The sequence below is a fragment of the Hipposideros armiger genome, unplaced genomic scaffold, assembly GCF_001890085.2.
Source record: "Hipposideros armiger isolate ML-2016 unplaced genomic scaffold, ASM189008v1 scaffold_72, whole genome shotgun sequence".
Lineage (NCBI taxonomy): Eukaryota > Metazoa > Chordata > Mammalia > Chiroptera > Hipposideridae > Hipposideros > Hipposideros armiger.
This window is the reverse complement of record NW_017731422.1, coordinates 263,397-281,953: the sequence shown is the minus strand read 5'-3', so window position 1 is coordinate 281,953 and position 18,557 is coordinate 263,397. Positions and strand designations below refer to the sequence as shown.

The following is an 18,557-nucleotide window of genomic DNA, read 5'->3' as shown; positions in this document are numbered from 1 at the left end:
TATGACAAGTGAAGCAATGAGCCAGGCTATACTACTACCAATAGTAATTACTACTTACCACACACCACGTGCTCAGTGATCTTATTTCATCGTTAAAACACTGGATCTCAACCTTTAGTGTGCATCACAATTACGTGGGAAGCTTACTAAAATATAGATTGCTAACCCCCACCCCTGGAGTTTCTGATTCAGTAGATCTGGAATGGGGCCAAGAATTTGCATTGCTAACAAGTTCCTAGGTGATGCTATTGGCCCCCAAACCCACCTTTTCCTCCCTCTCTCTAACATCCCTCCTTCCCTTCTTTTCTTCCTTTCTTTCTTTTTCTTCCTTCTTCCTCCCTTCCTCCCCTCTATCCCTTCCTTCCTTCCTTCTAATTGAGGTGAAATTCACATAACATGAAATTAACCATTTGGAAGTAAACTGTTCAGTGGCATTTAGTACATTCCCCGTGTTGTACTAATAGAACCAAACACCACCTCCATCTAGATCCAAAGCATTTTCATTGTCCCAAAGGAAAACGTGCACCCAGTAAACAGTTACTACCACACTTCTGTCTCCAGTCAGACCCTGGCAGCCACCAATATGCTCCCTGCCTCTCTGCATTTATCTATTCTGGACATTGCATAGAAATGGAATCATAGAATATGTGAGCTTTTGTGTCTAGCTTCCTCCTCTTCTTAGCATTATGTTTTCAAGGTTCATCAATATTGTAGCATGCATTAGTACTTCATTTCTTTTCATGGTTGAATAATATTCCACTGAACAGATAGACCACAATTTGTTTATCCATTCACCCACCAATAGACATTTGGGTTGTTTCTACCTTTTAGCTATTGTGAGTAGTGCTGCCATGAACATATGTGTATATGTGGTTTTTTTTTGAGACCATTTTCAGTTCTTTCCAATATATACCTAAGGATGGAATGGTTGGGTCAGATGGTAACTCTATGTTTAACTTTTTAAAGAAACAAGTGGGTTTTTAATAGATGAGGAAACTGAGGTTTCTGTAAGTCACACAAATAATTAGCAGCATAAGATTTAAACATGGGTCTGAGGCCAAAGTCTAAATTCTTTTTCTTTTTTCGTTTTTATTTTCTTTTACTGTGGTAGGAACACTTAACATCTCATGTTACGTGTACAATACACTGTTGTCGATAATAGGTCCAACGTGGTACAGCAGATCTCTACAGCTTATTCATTGGTTTTGACTGAAACTCTATGCCCATTGATTAGTAACTCCTCATTTTCTCCTCTTTCCAGTCCCTGGTAGACATCATTTCACTCTTTAATTCTATGAATTTGACTATTTCATATACTTCATATAAGTGGATCATGCCATATTTCTCTTTCTATGACTGGCTTATTTCACTCGGCATAATGTCCCCAAGGTCCATCCATGTTGCTGTAGATTGCAGAATGTCCACACTACCCAAAGTAATCTCCATATTCAATGCAATCCCTATCAAAATCCCAATGATGCTTTTTTTTTTCACAGAAGTAGAAAAAGATAATTCTAGAATTCATATAGGACCACAAAGACCACAAATAGCCAAATCAATCTTGAGAAGAACAGCACACTTCCTGACTTAAACATATGTTACAAAGCTATAGTAATCACAATGGTATGGTACTGGCACAAAGCTAGACATATACACGAATGGAACAGAATAGAGAGCACACATATAAGGGCAACTGATCGTCAACACGGGTGCCAAGAATACGCAATGAGGAAAGGACAGTCTCTTCAACAAATGATGCTGGGAAAACTGGATATCCATATGCAAAAGAATGCAATTGGACCCTTATCTTATACCATACACAAAATCTACTCAAAATGGATTAAAGACTTAAAATCAAAGACCTGAAACTGTAAAATTCCTAGAAGAAAATATAGTGAAAAGTTTCATGACATTGGCCTTGGCAAGGATTTCATGATTATGACACCAAAAACACAGGCAACAAAACCAAAAATAAACAAGTGGGACTACATCAGACTAAAAGTCTTCTGTGCAGAAAAGGAGACAATCAACAGTGTGAAATGGTAATCCACAGCATGGGAGAAAATATTCACAAACCATGTATAGGATAAGGGGTAAGTCTTCAAAACATATGAGAAATTCACATAGCTCAATAGTAAAAAAAAAAAACCAACAACTCATAACTCAATTAAAAAATGGTCTAAGGACTTGCATAGACATTTCTCTAAAGAAGACATACAGATGGCCAATAGGTATATGAAAAATGCTCAATCAGTTCAGTAATAATCAGGAAAAGGTAAATCAAAACCACAATGAGGTATCACCTCACAACTGTCAGAATGGCTATTTTTGAAAAATCAAAAGACAACAAGTGTTGGCAAGCATTTATAAAAATTGGAACACTTGTATACTGTTGGTGCTTCCTCAAAATATTAAAAATAGAACCACAGTATGATCTAGCAATTCCACTTTTGGGTATTTATCCAAAAGAATTAAAACAGGCTCTTAAAAAGATATTAGCACTCCCATGTTCATTGCAACACTATTCTCAATAGCCAAGACATGGAAACAACTTAAAAGTCCATCAGTGGATGAATGGACAAAGAAAAGGTGGCATATACATAAAATGGAGTACTATTCAGCCCTGAAAAGAAGCAAAGTCTATATTCTTTATCACTGTACCATCTTTGTAGACTCCAAGGGTAGAAACAATGCCTACTGACCAATAAGAGATGGATTAAGATACCTAATGATGAAGTGAAGACACTGGAACATTGGAACATTATGGACGTTGATCTTCTATGGCTGTGGACTTTGTGTGTACATTGTCAAGACCTACTCATCCCGTTTCGAAAGAGCCAGAATTATTTTTTGTATTAAGTAAAACACAAAATTGATTCCATATGCTTGTAACCATTTCTCATGAATGTGAATCACTGAAAACTATACAGTCCATTAAAACTGTCATACAGTTTAAGTTTTAATTATAACCCCGACAGGAAGTGTAGGTGTAGTTGCGATTAGATCATTCTTTACAACTAGCATTTTTTGGGTGCATTTACCAAATGCTAGGCACTTTAATACCCAATAATTCAAGTATAGGAGTGTATATCGTTATCCCCATTTTATAGATGAGGAAACCGAGGCCCTGTGAGTTATGTAACTCACCCAGGTTAGAGCCAAAGCTCTCAGCCCTCAGAGCCTACTATCTAAACCTCTATGTTGTCCCTTCATGGGGGTCATGATATAGGTTTATTTCTCAGTGGACTAAGTATAGAATACAAATCAATCTGAAAGTGGAAAAAAGCTCCATTTACACTTTAAAAAGACAAAAAATAACATAGGGCAAACGGATTAACTTTGCTAAGAACGACCTTACCTGTGCAAAGTAGAGCTTTAATTTTTTCCCTCTGAACTGGGTTTCATGAAGCTCTATCCTGGCTCGGGCTGCAGACTTGGGGTTGCTGAAGTTTATTCGGACGCGTCTGAAACTTTTAAATAGCTGGAACGTCACACAGTCATCGTAAGTCCGGAACAGACCCTCAAATTTTTCCTGATTAAAAACAAACACAGAGGAAAATTCATTGGTCCTGTATCTTACACGATGCCTGATCTGACAAAAACAAATAACTAAGTAAGTAAATAGTCTGTTCCTAACATCCATTTAACACAGAGCACTGGTTATGTATTTTTTTCATCTGTCGCCCTGTTACCAGGTGCTAAACATGCCTGTGGATTCAGTTCAAGGATTCATAACCAGTTTTCAGGGATCTGTAGAGAATAAATGAATGGGGTTTGATATGTGTGAAAAACCTGAAAATTATGCAAAACGCTGAGAAAGGTTTGGCGTATATGTATTTCTTTCTAGGGAGAGAGATCATAGCTGTCATAAGGTTCTCAAAGAAGTTCATTATCTTCAAAACATTACAGCTACTGAGCAACCAAAGCATGTGGTAGACATTGTTAGCGAATCTTGATCTTGGTGGCACTTTTGTTGCCTAAAGATATGGGAGCCCACACTCCGCAACCCCTTCTAGTCACACAGTGCCATGTGATTAGTCCTGGTCAATGAAATGTGTGCAGGAGGCAGAAAAAAGCCCTTGAGAAAGTTTCAGTCTCCTTCTGAAGATGTCGTGTATTCCAGATGGCACAGCAGTCAGAAGCAGGATTCTCCTCAGCCTGGGTCCCTGAGTGGCTGTGTGGAGCACAGGTCTCTTTCTCCCTGCTCCCACCCCATCCTATAGATGACTTTGCCTTGTCCAAGGGAGAAAATGGCCCTCTATTGCATTAAACCACTGTGATTTGGGGATCATTTTATTCCTCAGGCATAACCAAGTCTATCACAACACAAAGCAATGAGTTAAAAATTTCGATTCAATGCAATTTTCAATTTGATTGAATAAATCTCTATTAAATGCTGACTTTGTACAAGGCATGACCTCTAGGCTTTAGGAGGATACAGAGATGAATATCATTTTGTTTTGACTCTCAGTGATCTAATGTGAGAGGCAGACACAGACACAAATAAGAGAATACCCATATGACTGAAAAAAAGCATAAAAGGAACATTAGAAAATAACATATACATATACATATAATATATGCATATCATATATACATATTATATATATATATATAAAATCACCACCTGTCTGGTTCCTCCTAGCTTAAAAAAAATCCTTATTATAAGTAACAAAACCAGTGCAGGTTAAGTTATTGCACATTCTTAATGGACAAATTGCAACTAAGGAAATAACTTCTATTCAACAAAAACCCTGATTCTTTTATGCCTACAATAGAGGTCTTTTGCCATAAGAATGAGTACAAGTGAGGATGAAGATACACATAAGATTAATATTGCAAGATTCATTGAATTTTGATGTATAAGGGATCTAAGGGATAATTAACTCAACCTTTCCCTTCTCACCTCTATCATTTTGCAAATCAGGACCCTGAGGTCTGAAGAGATAAGGACCTGCTCATGGTCACATGTTCACTTAGTGGCAGAGCCATGACCTGGCCAATGTCCTTGTGACCTGAATTTAGAGATGCTTTCAACTACAGAAAAAATTACACTGCTAGATTGAGAGGAAGACAGCGTTGCTTTAATAAGAGCAAGAAATGAATGGCAATAAACTGATCCAATGCTCATGTGTGACTCATCTAAGATGCTGTGGGGTTGTAAAATCACTGACCTCTGATTGCACAGGAAGAGGAAGTCATATATCAGAGAAGGTCGTCCTGCTTCTTGGGCATCCAGAGTACTTGTCTCAGACCCCAAGTCCCTGGCTTGTGATCCTTCCAATGGCTGTTGCCCATTTTGGAAATTCCCCCGATGTGGCCCTCCATATTCTCCGCATTTTTGAGTCCTGTGTCTGCACACACTCTCTCTTTTATACCATATGTATCCAGTCCAGAATCCCAAAGAATACACTCAAAGCAAATTTTTTTTTTAAGTTTCATGATATGTATGGAGATTTGAGGGGTTATTTTTCCCCTTTTCAGGCCTCGTTCTTATTCTTTCTCTATCAAGAGTAAAACAAGAGTCTTTCCTTGTCTGTTCCTTGGGCAATTACTTTTTCCCCCCCTCCTCTCTCAAGCCTTTGGATCAGCTAACTCCCAGGCCTGGGGACTCAGCTACCACTCCAAGTGGACTCATTAAGAAATTCTTTCCCAATAACACTGTGCTTTCCTGACAGAAATCTTGGTAAATACAATGCTTTCTGGTTCCCCAGAACGATACAATAGTATTCTCAACTGGTCAAATCAATAGAAAGAATGAAGTGGTTAAAAACTCTTATTTCTATGTAGAATATCATCTTTTTTAGGACAAAATCCTTGGGTATTCTTTGTGGCTTGATGTTTTTCCATTTCCAGTTTGGGAGCTCTACCTCCCATCCCCACTCCAAGGTCTCAGTGCCAAGGACGTTAAGACAAGACTTGGAGGGGGAGGTGCTTTTTTCCGTTGAGTCTAACTCACTGCTTTTTATTCTGTATTTCTTTTTAATGTCCCACATCTCAGCTGTTTAAAGCTGTTTGGCCTTCAGAGCCTGGATTAGGAGTCCAGGTCTTAGGCTTAGGGCAGAGGTGACAATAATACCTCTGTTGGGAGGCCTTGGCAGAGGTCCAGAATGATGGCTGTTTTCCTCACTGCTCCTCAAAAGAGGGCTACAGGCAGCTACAACCATCAAGCTGGAGTTGGCAAATGGCAGAAAACTTTTTGCTATCCCTTGTTTTGGGCTTAGGCAGATAAGTCCAAACCTGGTGCTCAGCCCAGAGCTCAGGGGCCAGGGTTTTCACTGGACCATCTGCGGACCAAATTCCATAATGATAACAAAAATAAACAAATAACATTAACTTGAAGTGTCCTCTCTGCATATATCTTTTGGGAACTTGTAGTGGGTGGGTTTTTGTTTTTTTGTGTGTGTGTGTGTGTGTGTGTGTGTGTGGTGGGGTGGTGAAACTTGGCTGGGAATTAGGGACTGGCTGGCCATCTGTATTTTTCTTCCGTAAGTGACATGACAAACATTTCATTTGCTGAGGCAACAGGATTCCAGACCAAGTTGGTTAGAGGCAGATCCAGCAGTGAGCCCACCAGATGTACCCTGAGGCAAAACAGGGACATGAACAGAGCCAGCTGCAGGGGTCCTCCACCTGCCCATATATCAAAGCTTCTATGGTTTTGATGCCCAGGTTCCCACCAGGTACATAGTAATATTTTGTTGTTCACGGGCCGGCATTTCCTCCATGTGGTACCCCACAAGGTACCCCACAAACCCAATACATGCCTCATTTCCTCAATAGTTAGTTCTCTTTGTAACCCCTGGTTTGAATAAATTTCTACAGCATTGATCTCAGACTTTGGTTTCAAGAACTTGCTACACTTTTAAAAATTATGGAAGATCCTATAGAACTTTTGTTAATGTAGGTTTTATCTATCAATGTTTATTGTACTAGAAATGAAAACAGAGATTTAAAAATATATACCCATTTACAAGTAATAAACCCATTATATGTTACAATGATATTTCTACGAAAAATAAGTTTTCCAAAACAAGAAAAAAATGCAGTCAGAAAATTGTCATTGTTTCACATGTTTGCAAATTTCTATAATTTCTAACGTAATAGAAGATACCTAGAATTCATATCTGCTTCTTTATTTAATGTTACACTATGCTGTTTTGTCTGAAGGGTATGAAGAAAAACTGGCCTTACCAAATATGTGGTTGGAAAAGAAAGGAGTATTTTAATAACCTTTCAAATTATTGTGAATATTCTTCCTTGATATGTCATTAAAACTTGACAAATGGCAGTCTCTTAAAGTGGATTGCAATGTTGAATATGAAGCCATAGTCAAATAACATTTTTACTTGATTCCATTAAAATCCATTTATCTATTTTATACCTTGAATGGATTCTTTTTTACCTATGCATGCTTCTGTAATAGTGTGCATTGGTTATTTGGAAAATATTGGTTCCCTGAGTGATGCAGCTTTTCCAAATGTTGACACGTTTCGCTACACAATATCAAAAATCACATTTGTTGATATTACCGCTTATCAGAAAGTCATTACAGATTGGAAAGCTGTCAGATTCATGTTGGTGGATACAAATTTTCCAAAATTCTAAATTTTGCGTGAAAGTTCATTTTTTATCATTGGCAACAAACACTGTTGGTTATTTTCCTTGAACTAACATGCTCACTCATTCATTTTTGAGGGAACAGCTGCCAAATATTTAAGTCTGCATAACAATAGTTTGTTAGTTGTTTCTTCAAGTCAAAATGGTGTTGCATAAGAAAAACAAGTGCCGGGCCAGCCGAATGGCTCCGTTGGTTAAGAGCTCGCTCAAGAGTGCGAGCTCTGAGCAACAGCGGTTCAATCCCCGGCCTGAACTGAGCTGCCAACAGGTGGTAGAATGGCGCAGCTAAAATAAATAAATAAATAAATAAATAAATAAATAAAGTGCCTTGTTCAGCTTAGAACAACTCAGAATGTTTCCTCAAGTTAAACACTGCATTTTGGTATGCTACAGAAATGCTCCGCATTTCATTCTTTAGATTATTAAAAAGGCTCAAGGGTAAAGAAATAACAAAATTAATAACTTTTACTGTTTCATCAGGAATATTCTTATGTAAAACTGGTATTTTCTTTCATACTTTTTTCCCCTTTTTTTCACTGTGAGCGTGTGGCTGTGAAGAATACAAATACTGCTAGTACAGTTTGGTGCCACTGCCTTGAATCACACCAAAGTTTTAACCACCACTGCTTTTGTGCCATGGGTATAAATGTCAACACGGTTGAAATGCCAAATCATGTCTTAGTATTACGATGAAGATACTTTTGACCTCAAAGGACATGATCTTGGGAATTCCCAGGGGTCTGTAGACCACCCGTTGAGGACTGCTGTACTACAGGATCTCAGAAAAACTAATGATTGGGCTGGCCTGGGATGAAGACAAGAGGCCTCATGAGACTCTTAAGGAAGAAGAGCGATCACGCAAGGACGTGTGGGGATAGAAATTGAAAGCTGCAGGAAGGGCAAATAGGATGAGGGCGGTCTTGGTGAGACCACTGGGGAGCCAGTGGAAGCTAACTGAACACATGTGGAGGTGAAACAGATTATTATAGATGGCGGAGTGAGTGACGGAAAAAGTTGGAGAAAGAGAGTTTGGCAGCGACAAGGAGAGAGCTGGGATGATAACTACACTGGAAGTCAGGGTCACGAGAAGATTTTTAGTAGTGTGGGGAGACATTTATTGGTTGAAGAACTAAAACTACTGATGAAGGAGAGAGAAGAGATTGGAAAGAGGAGAGAGCAGCAATGATGATGGAGAAAAGAAGAAGAGGCTTCAGAAACAGTTGTAGACATTTCTTCTGTGAGAGAGGAGGTAACTAGGTAAGGGCGGTTGAGTTTGGAAATGGAGCAAGCAAAATTGAAGATGGCTTTTTCCCCTCAGGAAAGCAGAAGGTGAGGTCCTCTGCTCAGAGTAGAGAAGGTGAAGGGAGGCCGAGGGTTTGAGGAGCTTGAAGAAGATGTAGAACAGCCGCTGTGGTCAGAAGGCAGGAGAGTCAATGTGGCTGAATCAAAGGACAGTGTATGGATTGAATTGTGTCCCCCTTTTATCCCCCCAAAAATATGTTGACGTCCCCAATACCTCAGAATATGACCTTATTTGGAAATAGGGTCACCGAACATGTAATTAGTTAAGATGAGGTCATATTGGAATGAGTTGGGCTCCTAATTCGATATGACTGCTGTCTTTATAAGAAGACAACCATGTGAAGACAGAGAGATGTAAGGAAAACATCACATGAAGATGGAAGATTATAGGGAAACAAACACCAAAGATTTGCCAGCAGATTGCAATGGCCAGAAGCTAAGACGAGATGAGGGACGATCCCCCACAGGTTTCAGAGGCAGCATGGCTCTTCTGACACCTTAATTTTGGTCTTCTAGCATCCAGAACTGTAAGGCAATGAACTTCTGTTACTGTTAGCCACTCCACTTGTGGTGCTTTGTCACAGCAGCCTTCGGCAGTTATGCAGCATCAAGTGACCAATTGAATTTAGGGATGATACAGTTTTACTAGAACTAGGCAATACAATTATTCCATTTGTTCCCCCCCTAGGAGAACAGGAAGTAGAGAGCTGGGTCCTTCCAGGGTGGGGTGTGCAAGACAGGTGTGTGTACACGTGTATGTTGGGGATGGGGAGAGGGTGGAGCAAGAGAAAGAGTATTCAATATATTCTGTTTGATTGGTTGATATCCCCAAGATATTTTATAGAATATTAAAATATTACCTTCAGTGTAACTCTAAACCAGGCAGGCTGCAGATAAAACATTGTCTAATAATATATTATCTCACTGAATCCTCACTTTTCTAAACAGGCACTTTGAGGGAGAGTTGGAATTATTATCCTTGAGTAGTATAGGAAGCAACTGAAAGCCAGGGAAGGTAATGACCTCCTCCACGAAGTTACCCAACTAACTAGTTAGCAAAACTAGAACTAGTAAGCTCTAGCTGTCTATTCTATATAAACGGCATTGATGGCATGCAAACAAGTAAGAAGCCTGAAAAACAAGAGTGAGAAAGCCGGCTCTCCTCCTCCGTCTGAAAGAACAGTGCTGTCCCCCAGGATGTGGTGCGAGAGAAATGCAGCAGAGCCTTTATCTGTATTCTAAACGATGCTGCATGCCTTGACGTAGTTTTCAATTTTCTCACTTACCATCCTTCGGGTATAAATTATCTTAATATGAAATTCAGCTTCTCTCAAAACCACAAGCCTCTCATCTGTCAGATAATACCTTCCAGAAACTGCCAGAGAATGAAACAATTCATTTAGGTTTATCACCTCTGAAGGGATACCAGGGACAGGTCATGTGCAACTCCAAGTTTAGGGATCACCTTGGATTTTATAGACCGCTTAGGAGAGCCTCTTGTCAAAAGGACTGCTATTGTAAATCTTCTGTACCGCAGACTCCTTCTGTGAAAGGAATAACCAGACCTGCACGTAGGGGCTTTTACATCTGGATTTTAACCTGTCAGGATTTCTTAGGTCAGGCAGACTTGTATTAAGTCATGCTTTGCTCCACTAATGGTCTTGATATGACCTAAATAAAAAAGCATTATGAAAATAAGGCTCTCAACCCTTCTTAACTGATAAAAGAATGGACAGACCTCGTGTTACATAACCATTTAGAGACAAGAGGCTTCACTAGTAAAGGTACAAACGACTTGAGCCCTTCTCCCTAGAGTCCTTGGGAAAGACAGATCTAAACCTCAACCTCAAACCCTAAAAGGACCCACTCTGTCCTGAAAAACCTCATGGATTCATCACTCGATTCTCTCAGCGGATGGCGATCCGTGGTCTATGTTCGATTCCATTCTTCTGTTCCAGGGGCAGCCCTAACGTTCCCTGTGGCTGGATACCACCGTTTTGCGAGAGTGTGTTTTGACTTCTTTTTGTTTAAGGAAGTCTCCATTTCTCTGATTCCACTGAGCCATCATCTATGCATTTGGAACTGGAAAAAGAAACCCCACAAAACTCCAAAACTAAGAAAATGTACCAAGGCTATAAACTGAAATTATCTTTGAACAGGGGTGAATCTAAGTATTGGGGAGCCTAGAAGCTTTGACAACCCAGGAAGCCCTCTTTCAGCAAAATCATACAAAATTAGGCACAAAAGTGATATATATATATTTTTAATGAGAAGGAAAATCTCATAAGGAATAACTTTTGTCAATTTTACCAAAAAATATATGAGCATGTGAACACAGTGCCCGAGCCTGACCAGGGTTTGGGTAGAGGACCGTGCAAAGGAGGGGCCCTACTGCTCACACTTCATTCGCTTTCCAGGAAATGTGACTGAGAGACTGAGTCTACTGTGCCATCAGCAGTACTCTGGAGTCTAGGTTTTCAGAACAGCCAATGCAAGCACAGTGCTTACATGACTCCTAATTAATGAGGTTCATTTCCCTAATGAAATGGTATTTGAATCATCAGAATGAGAGCCAAGCAATGTGCATCTGTAAAGTTTCAGCCCATGGACCAGATTATAGATGGCTATGACGTGAACGCACCTGAACCCAAGATGGAGGACTGAGGAGGAGGAGCAAGTTAGGGGGTTGCTTGACACCTGTCCTGCAGGTATTCAATAGGGGGTGGTAAGTGCCAGCCGAGTGGACCAAGAGACGAACCTACATGTGGCATCATCTGCGTGCCCAGGACTCTTGTTGGGTATAACCCTGGGCAGCATGCCCGCCCTTTGAATGGGTAAGACTCTCCCAGCATCTGAATGGCTTGTTCTGGTGGGTCACACTGCGCCCACCACATGACCAGGAGCTATGGAACCTGGCTGTGCCAAGCCAAGTAACATTCGTGGATGCCAGCATGCTTCCTGCTTGCCCCCAGGACACTTGTGAGCCTCACAAGGGTGTCTCTTAACATGCAGGAAATATTAGAGAGGAGCACCCCACATGTACCTGGGGTAAGGAGGGGTGCACCTGGCAAAACTGGAGACCTGTGAGAGTGTTGTGATGAGCACAGGTCTCCACTGCATGCCACAAAATTGGCCCTATCTGGTTTATATCATGGTTATAAATACAAAGAAAGGCTCTGACCATCCTTTTAATAGCTGCCACATTTCAGTTCACAATACCAAGGGCTGCCTTGGTTCAAGGCATTTCCTGAGGGCTAATGACAGCTTTTTCCTTCTCTGGGCCACCAACTCCTCTTTTCTGATCATCAATCTGTAAGAATGAGTGGGGCTGTCATCAGCCCTGATTAGATAGATATATGCTCTAATTGTGCATACGTAATTGATGAAATAAATGCACAGCCTCCTTTACAGCTTACCCAGTCTCGTAAGAGGACAGAAACTGCATTTTAAATTCATTTAAATATTGATTTCTCTATTAGATATAGGTAAAGAGAAGCAGTATAAGGCTATGTTACGAACACAGACTCTACAGCCACTTTACCTAGTTCAAATCCTAGAACCCAGGATTTGTGCAACCTTGAGCAATTAACTTACCCATTTGACACCTCAGTTTCCCTATCTGTAAAATGGGAATAATAGCAGTCTCGACCTCATAGTGGTGCCCTGAGCATTAAGTGAGTTAGTACATTTAAATTGCTTAGAAAGGTGCTGAGCACAGTGAGTGTGTGTGAACTGTTATTAGTATGAATCCTGGAAGACAAACAACGTTTTGTTTATATGTCTATATTTGGCGGGCTGGTTCTAGCTGTATGAATCTCCCTATATCTAGATCCAAGTATATCTATATCTATATCTATCATATTTGTGACTATACCTGTACCTGTATCTAATCCTTAAAGATTGTAAAGATCAATTATAGGAATGCCCAGAGAAATATCTCAAAGTCTAATTATACTAACATGATTTTATTGATGTTATTATCTACTTAAAATGTAGAGTTCAAATTAACAATCAAGATTTCTTTCTTGGCTGCTAAGCTTTAAAAGTTTCCTCTACAAAAAACAACATGGTAAATTAAGTAATTCTAAGGAGGAAATCAACTGGGGAATTACCTTTAGTCCTTCCCTTGGAAGATCCTTCACCATCAGCAGGGGCTGGGGCTCAGAGAGACAGTGAGCACACTACAGAGATGCAAGCCACTAACGAAAATATCTGAAGCTCTGACACATAAGAGATTTGTTAAGCCCCTCCCACCTGACTCCTTTGCCTGTCCCAACACATTTCAACTAACTTTTAGACAAACCCATCTCCACAAACTCTGTTCTCCATATTCAACTGTTTCCTGAGCATTTCCTTTGGGGTATCCAATAAGTGCCTTAAACTCAATGATTCCAAAGCCAAGTTCTTTGCTGGAGCCTGTAAATCTTCAGCCCTTCTATCTGAATGAATGGCCCTGACCTTCATGGTTGCTCAAGTCAGGAAGCTGAATGTCATCCTGATCTTCTCCCCTTCCCTCATCCCACATCCCTCCAGTCACCAAGCCCTGTGTTCTCTAAGCCCTTCATCCCACCAGCAATGCCTTAGTTTACCACAGCTCGCATTATTACTGCCCTAGGTCTCCCTAGCTTTGGTCTAGCCACCTTCAAATTAATCTTGAAAGTCTGCTGCAAAAGTCCTTTTAAAAGAGAAAATTCTGCTCATGTTTCTCGTCTATAAAATCCTTTTAGTATAGCTTTTATGGCAGCTATAAAAGGATATAGTTTTTAGCATATGGCTTGGCTTAGTATTAAAGGCCCTTTATAAAATGGCCACTGCTCACCCCACTAATCTCATATTCTACCTTTTCCCTCACCTATCCCCTATACTCCAGCCAAATTTCCACTTACAGGTTCCCAAAAGCAGGCTCTTCTGTATCTCTAAGCCTTCTCTCACTTGCTCTCTCTTCTGCCAGTGACACCCTTTTCCTTTAAGTAACTTCTTTTCCTGTATTCTTATTTTTTCTAGTTTTATTGTGATATATCCAACAGACAACATTGTACAAGTTGAAGGTATGTAACATGATTTCACAAATGTATATATTGCAAAATTATTACCACAGTATGGTTAACATCCATCACCTCACATAGCTACAAATATTTTTTCTTGTCATGAGAACTTTTAAGATCTACTCCTCGGCAACTTTCAAATATCCAATACAGTGCTATTAACTATAGTCATCATGTTGTATATTACATCCTCATCAGATAGCCTCTAATTGTCTCTCAAGTCCCAGCTTAGGTCTCTTATCTGAAAAATCCTTCCTGAGTCTCACTGAGGTTTGGACATCCTTCCAACTCTTTGTCCCCATAACAGAGTTATCCAGTTAGTGAGGGGAGCTGCTCCCTCATTAACTAGGCTATAAGAACCTCGAGGGCCAGAATGGTTACTTTTTTTTGGTCCTGTGTCCCTTGCTCATGTGTTCATTATTGAGTGCCATCTGTACCATGCAGGATGCCTGCACTCTGGGAAGGGCACACTTGGTAATGAAATGAACAAGGCAATGTGGATAGCACAGTCCTCCCCTCCTCCCCCACACTACCTTTCGGAGAATTTTTTCTCCTCTTCAAAGATACTGTTCAATAAAATCAACAAATATGTACTGAACACATGGATTAAGATCCTCCGTACTATAGTAGGGAAGCTGAAAACCAAAATCAAATTGTACACATTTCTTCCCAGAAGTCTTTCTTGACCCCTTCCCCTGATATACCCTTCCTCTGTCTAGGTTTAATCTCCACTTCCTTTAATTGTTTGAAAACACTCTGAGTCTCTTCTTAGAATAATGGAGGGAGGGAGGGAGAGAGAGAAGAAGAAGAAAAAGAAGAAGAAGAAGATGAAGAAGACGAGGAGGAGGAGGAGGAGGAGGAGAAGAGGAGGAGGAAGTAGTAATAGTAGTAGTAGTAGAGGAGAATGAACAGTGGTCCAGAGAGACTTCAGGGAAGAAATGGTAAATTGAAGACGGATGGAAAGGAGTGGTGGTAGGAGCCTTCAGAAGAAGTTTTTTTTCTTTTGGCAGGACAGCAGCATTATAAAAGGATTTATATATAATCTGATGTCACCTCTAAGAAAATTTATTTTGGGGGGCTGAGGAAGAAGAGGACAGAAATACGAAATAGTTGGTCCTAAGCCACGTTGCCCTAGGCATGACCCAGCTGCACACTCACACCGCTATTAAATACTTGGAGAATTGTACAAAATGCAAAACAAATGAGATTTAAAATTTTATTATTTTAAGGGTCAGCTCTTACATGTTTCTTACAGCACTTATTTTCCTAGCAATATGCCTCACTGCATACATTTCATTTGAATTCTAAACTATGGGTCATGGGTCTGCTGATGCAAATAGGAAAAACTGCTCACCAGCGAAAATACCAATTTAGGACATTATTTCTTTCCAGAATGCCACATAGTGTTATAGTTGAAAGAGGTAGGAAATGTACTTCTAAAAACAAGTAGTGTTCTATCTTCTCAAGACAGAAGTGAAGCTTCTGTTATTTAATATAGGGCTGTCAATAATTGATGTGGACATTTTTAGTATGTTTAGTGTTAAAGGGCTAATTCCTAAATATGTCCTATATCACATCCTTCTGAAGATAGGTGGTTTAAAATTTAATACATTCATTTTGCCATTTGGCATAGGATCAAAGTAAGCTTTTCAAAGGCAGCCTGGTATCATTCAGTTATTTTTCCCATGAAATTGAAGTGGTATTTGCATTTTTTTGAGATACAGATATGAGCAACATTTTATGACTCAACCTTAAATCTACAAAGTGCACAATTTGTTTTGCTCCTAATGGGCTTCCTTTTCCTCTTCTGAATTATACCTTTTTTATTTTGTTTAGGTTCTGTTCTATTTTTTATGTAATGACATCGGAAGGATACGTGTTAATGATAAAAACTGTTATATAAAATTTAATCTCTTATATTCAAATTCCTTGAGATTTGAAACTAAAACGATTGTTTCAACCCATCACAAATTCGGGATGCAAGATACCTAAAAGGTGTTCCAAACTGTAACATGACAGTCATCATCTCTCACGATGACCAATTCTACAGCTACAGCTAACACGGAACATAATTTTGGATTGCAATTTTTCACAGTGGTTAAAATAGGACATTTATGAAACAGCACGTAGATACTTCAGTTATGACTAAGAATGGCTATGGTTCAAATGGGGGCTTTTGATGTGCCAAGCCTTCCCTAAAATAACACATTTCATTCTCATATTAAGCTTATGAGGCAGATGAAGAAATGGAGTGAAAGGGATTCAATAGTCTGCCTAATATGGCCAGCTAATCAGTGACAGAATGCAGATGTCATCCCAGATAGTCCAGTACATGTAGCTATAGTCTTAACCTCCAGGCTACCCGCCCATGGCAAGAGAGAAGTTGGGTTGTTGCATCTCACTCAATGAGATGGACACATCTTTTGTCTTCAGTCAGTTTTGCTCAAGCTTATCTCACAGGCCAACAGTGGTATGAAGAATTATAGCAGTGTAATCCTAGGAAAAATGGTTGGAACCCAAAAAGAAGCTTCATCTGTCAAAAGGATGAGAGCTGTACATAGGCAGTTCAGACTAGAAGCATCTGCAAACTGTATCATCAGTGCAAGTATGTTTCTTCCACAATATAGACACATTGATGTGTGTGTTGCACACAAAAGTTTAGGATGGTTGAGCATAAACCTGATTTAGGGCCCAAACCATTGCCAGCCAAGAAGGATGATTTGACTGAGAATTCCCTTCTCTCCACGTGATAGAAAGTTTGGGGAGAAGAATGCAAGTTGAATGAAACCAGTATCTTGTCATCACTGTGTGCTATCATTGGGATCACTACACAGTGTATTGTTGAAGCCAGGACACTTTGACAGGGGAGTGCCATTGCTTATGCTGTGACCTCAGGGTGTCCTGGGCACACTGGATATGTGGTCACCAATTGATGGTTTCCTGAGTTACTGATTCTGAAACTGTGGTCCTCAGCCCATTAGAAAGATGTGACAGTCCTCCTGATGGAGGCATCCTGTCTGAACATGTACGTCTTCTCTGCAGTTCTCAGCAGCAAATCATGCGCATACCATAGACTTACTTCCTACTAAGGGCTACTTATTTGTATGTAATCGAATGAAAGAGTTACAGAATAAATTTTGAAGGGTTACTAAACTCCATAAATGAGTTTATCAAATGATTCTAGTTAGGAATCCAACTAAAAAAATCTGACTGCTGCACAACTTTTGGTACCACTGCACATGACACACAGAGAGTTGGTATTCCTGCACCTCTCAGCGATAATAATAATCGCTAACACTTACCAGACATTCCTAAGTGTAGACGCTGTTCTAAGTGCTGTAGGTTGCCCTGACAATCCAACCTGCGGATCACTGCCCAGCAGCAGCCCAGAGGCCTTGTCAACTAAGCACTATCTCAGGTCCTAAGCCCCTAGGCTGACTGATTCAAAAGCGACATTTCAATAACAGCCCCTGATAATCAGGATCTGATTTGATTAGGGGACATGGGATGGACCATTTGAGACTCAAGAGCTTCCAGACTTAGTGAATAAACTGATTTATGTAATTGTGCTACTGAGAATTACCAAGCTGTCCTTGGTGTTAGTGGTTTTCAACTCTTTACATTAATTTATACATTTATAGAATTATGCTTGGCAATTACTCGTGTTGATTGCTCTGTTCTTACAAACATAAGGGACAAAATGACCCTGCCCATCAAAGATAATCACTGTTAACGTTTTATTAAATCAAAGCATTATATTTATCAATTTTACTTAAATTCATCAGAAAGAAAAGATTTAAAGAAAAACAAGAACTTGTTGACTTTCAGAAAAAGGCTTCTTCAAACCAAGAAATATTATTCTTTAAAGTTTTAAATAAAAAGAAGTCTTAAGGAAAATAGGTTTATGTTTTCAGGTATAAAATCTAAGTCACGTGTCATGAAAATCAGAAGATAATGTCAGTAGCTAAATAAAAAATTAAAACATCTATTATTTAATTTGAAAAAGAACCTAAGCCTACTTAAGAAAAAAAATGATATAAAAAGGCAAATTTGTAAAACAGTATGTAAAACTAGCAAAAGCACTGGCAGGAAAAAAATAGCAGCATAGGAAAGTAACTGCAACTGATATGTACAATAATAAGCATAAAATAGATTAACCAGAACTATTCATTACACTCCTAATTCTCCTTACTCTTAAATTTCTTGATCTGTGGGGGTTTGGGTTTTTGTTTCAGAAAACACTGTTTCTTTCACTTCATTAATGGCACAAAGTTTCATTCATTTCATTATAGAATCATGTCTGTGTCATTCTTTCTTCCTAGAATTTCGAAATGCCTTTCTATTTTTATTGCAGAGAAGAGTCATAAGGTTTTATTTCATTATGGTAACACCATAAAATTATACTTCCAGGTTCCTAGTTATATAATTTGCATTATCATATCAAATGTCTTCTTTTTTTTTTTAAAGATTTTTATTGGGGAATTGGGGGGATGGGAACAGACAAGTTGCTGTCGTTTTGTTCTTCAGTCTAGTTGTGGAGGACGTTGCTTCACTGGCCCAAGTTGGCACCATCATTGCGTTCTTCCCGGG

The 18,557-nt window shown here is 39.5% G+C and overlaps 1 protein-coding gene across 6 annotated transcripts in view; it reads right to left on the bottom strand.

Moving 5' to 3' along the window:
• RCAN2 (regulator of calcineurin 2) overlaps positions 1-18,557 on the bottom strand; it is a 279,300-nt gene that overhangs the window by 16,962 nt on the left and 243,781 nt on the right. For 5 of the 6 annotated variants that reach the window (XM_019642760.1, XM_019642757.1, XM_019642759.1 and 2 more), the window contains one exon: positions 3,359-3,532. In XM_019642760.1, coding sequence (XP_019498305.1) covers positions 3,359-3,532 — 174 coding nt within the window. Of the gene's footprint in view, positions 1-3,358; positions 3,533-13,034; positions 13,083-18,557 lie in introns of those variants that run through there. The other variant, XM_019642763.1, reaches the window with a different exon arrangement.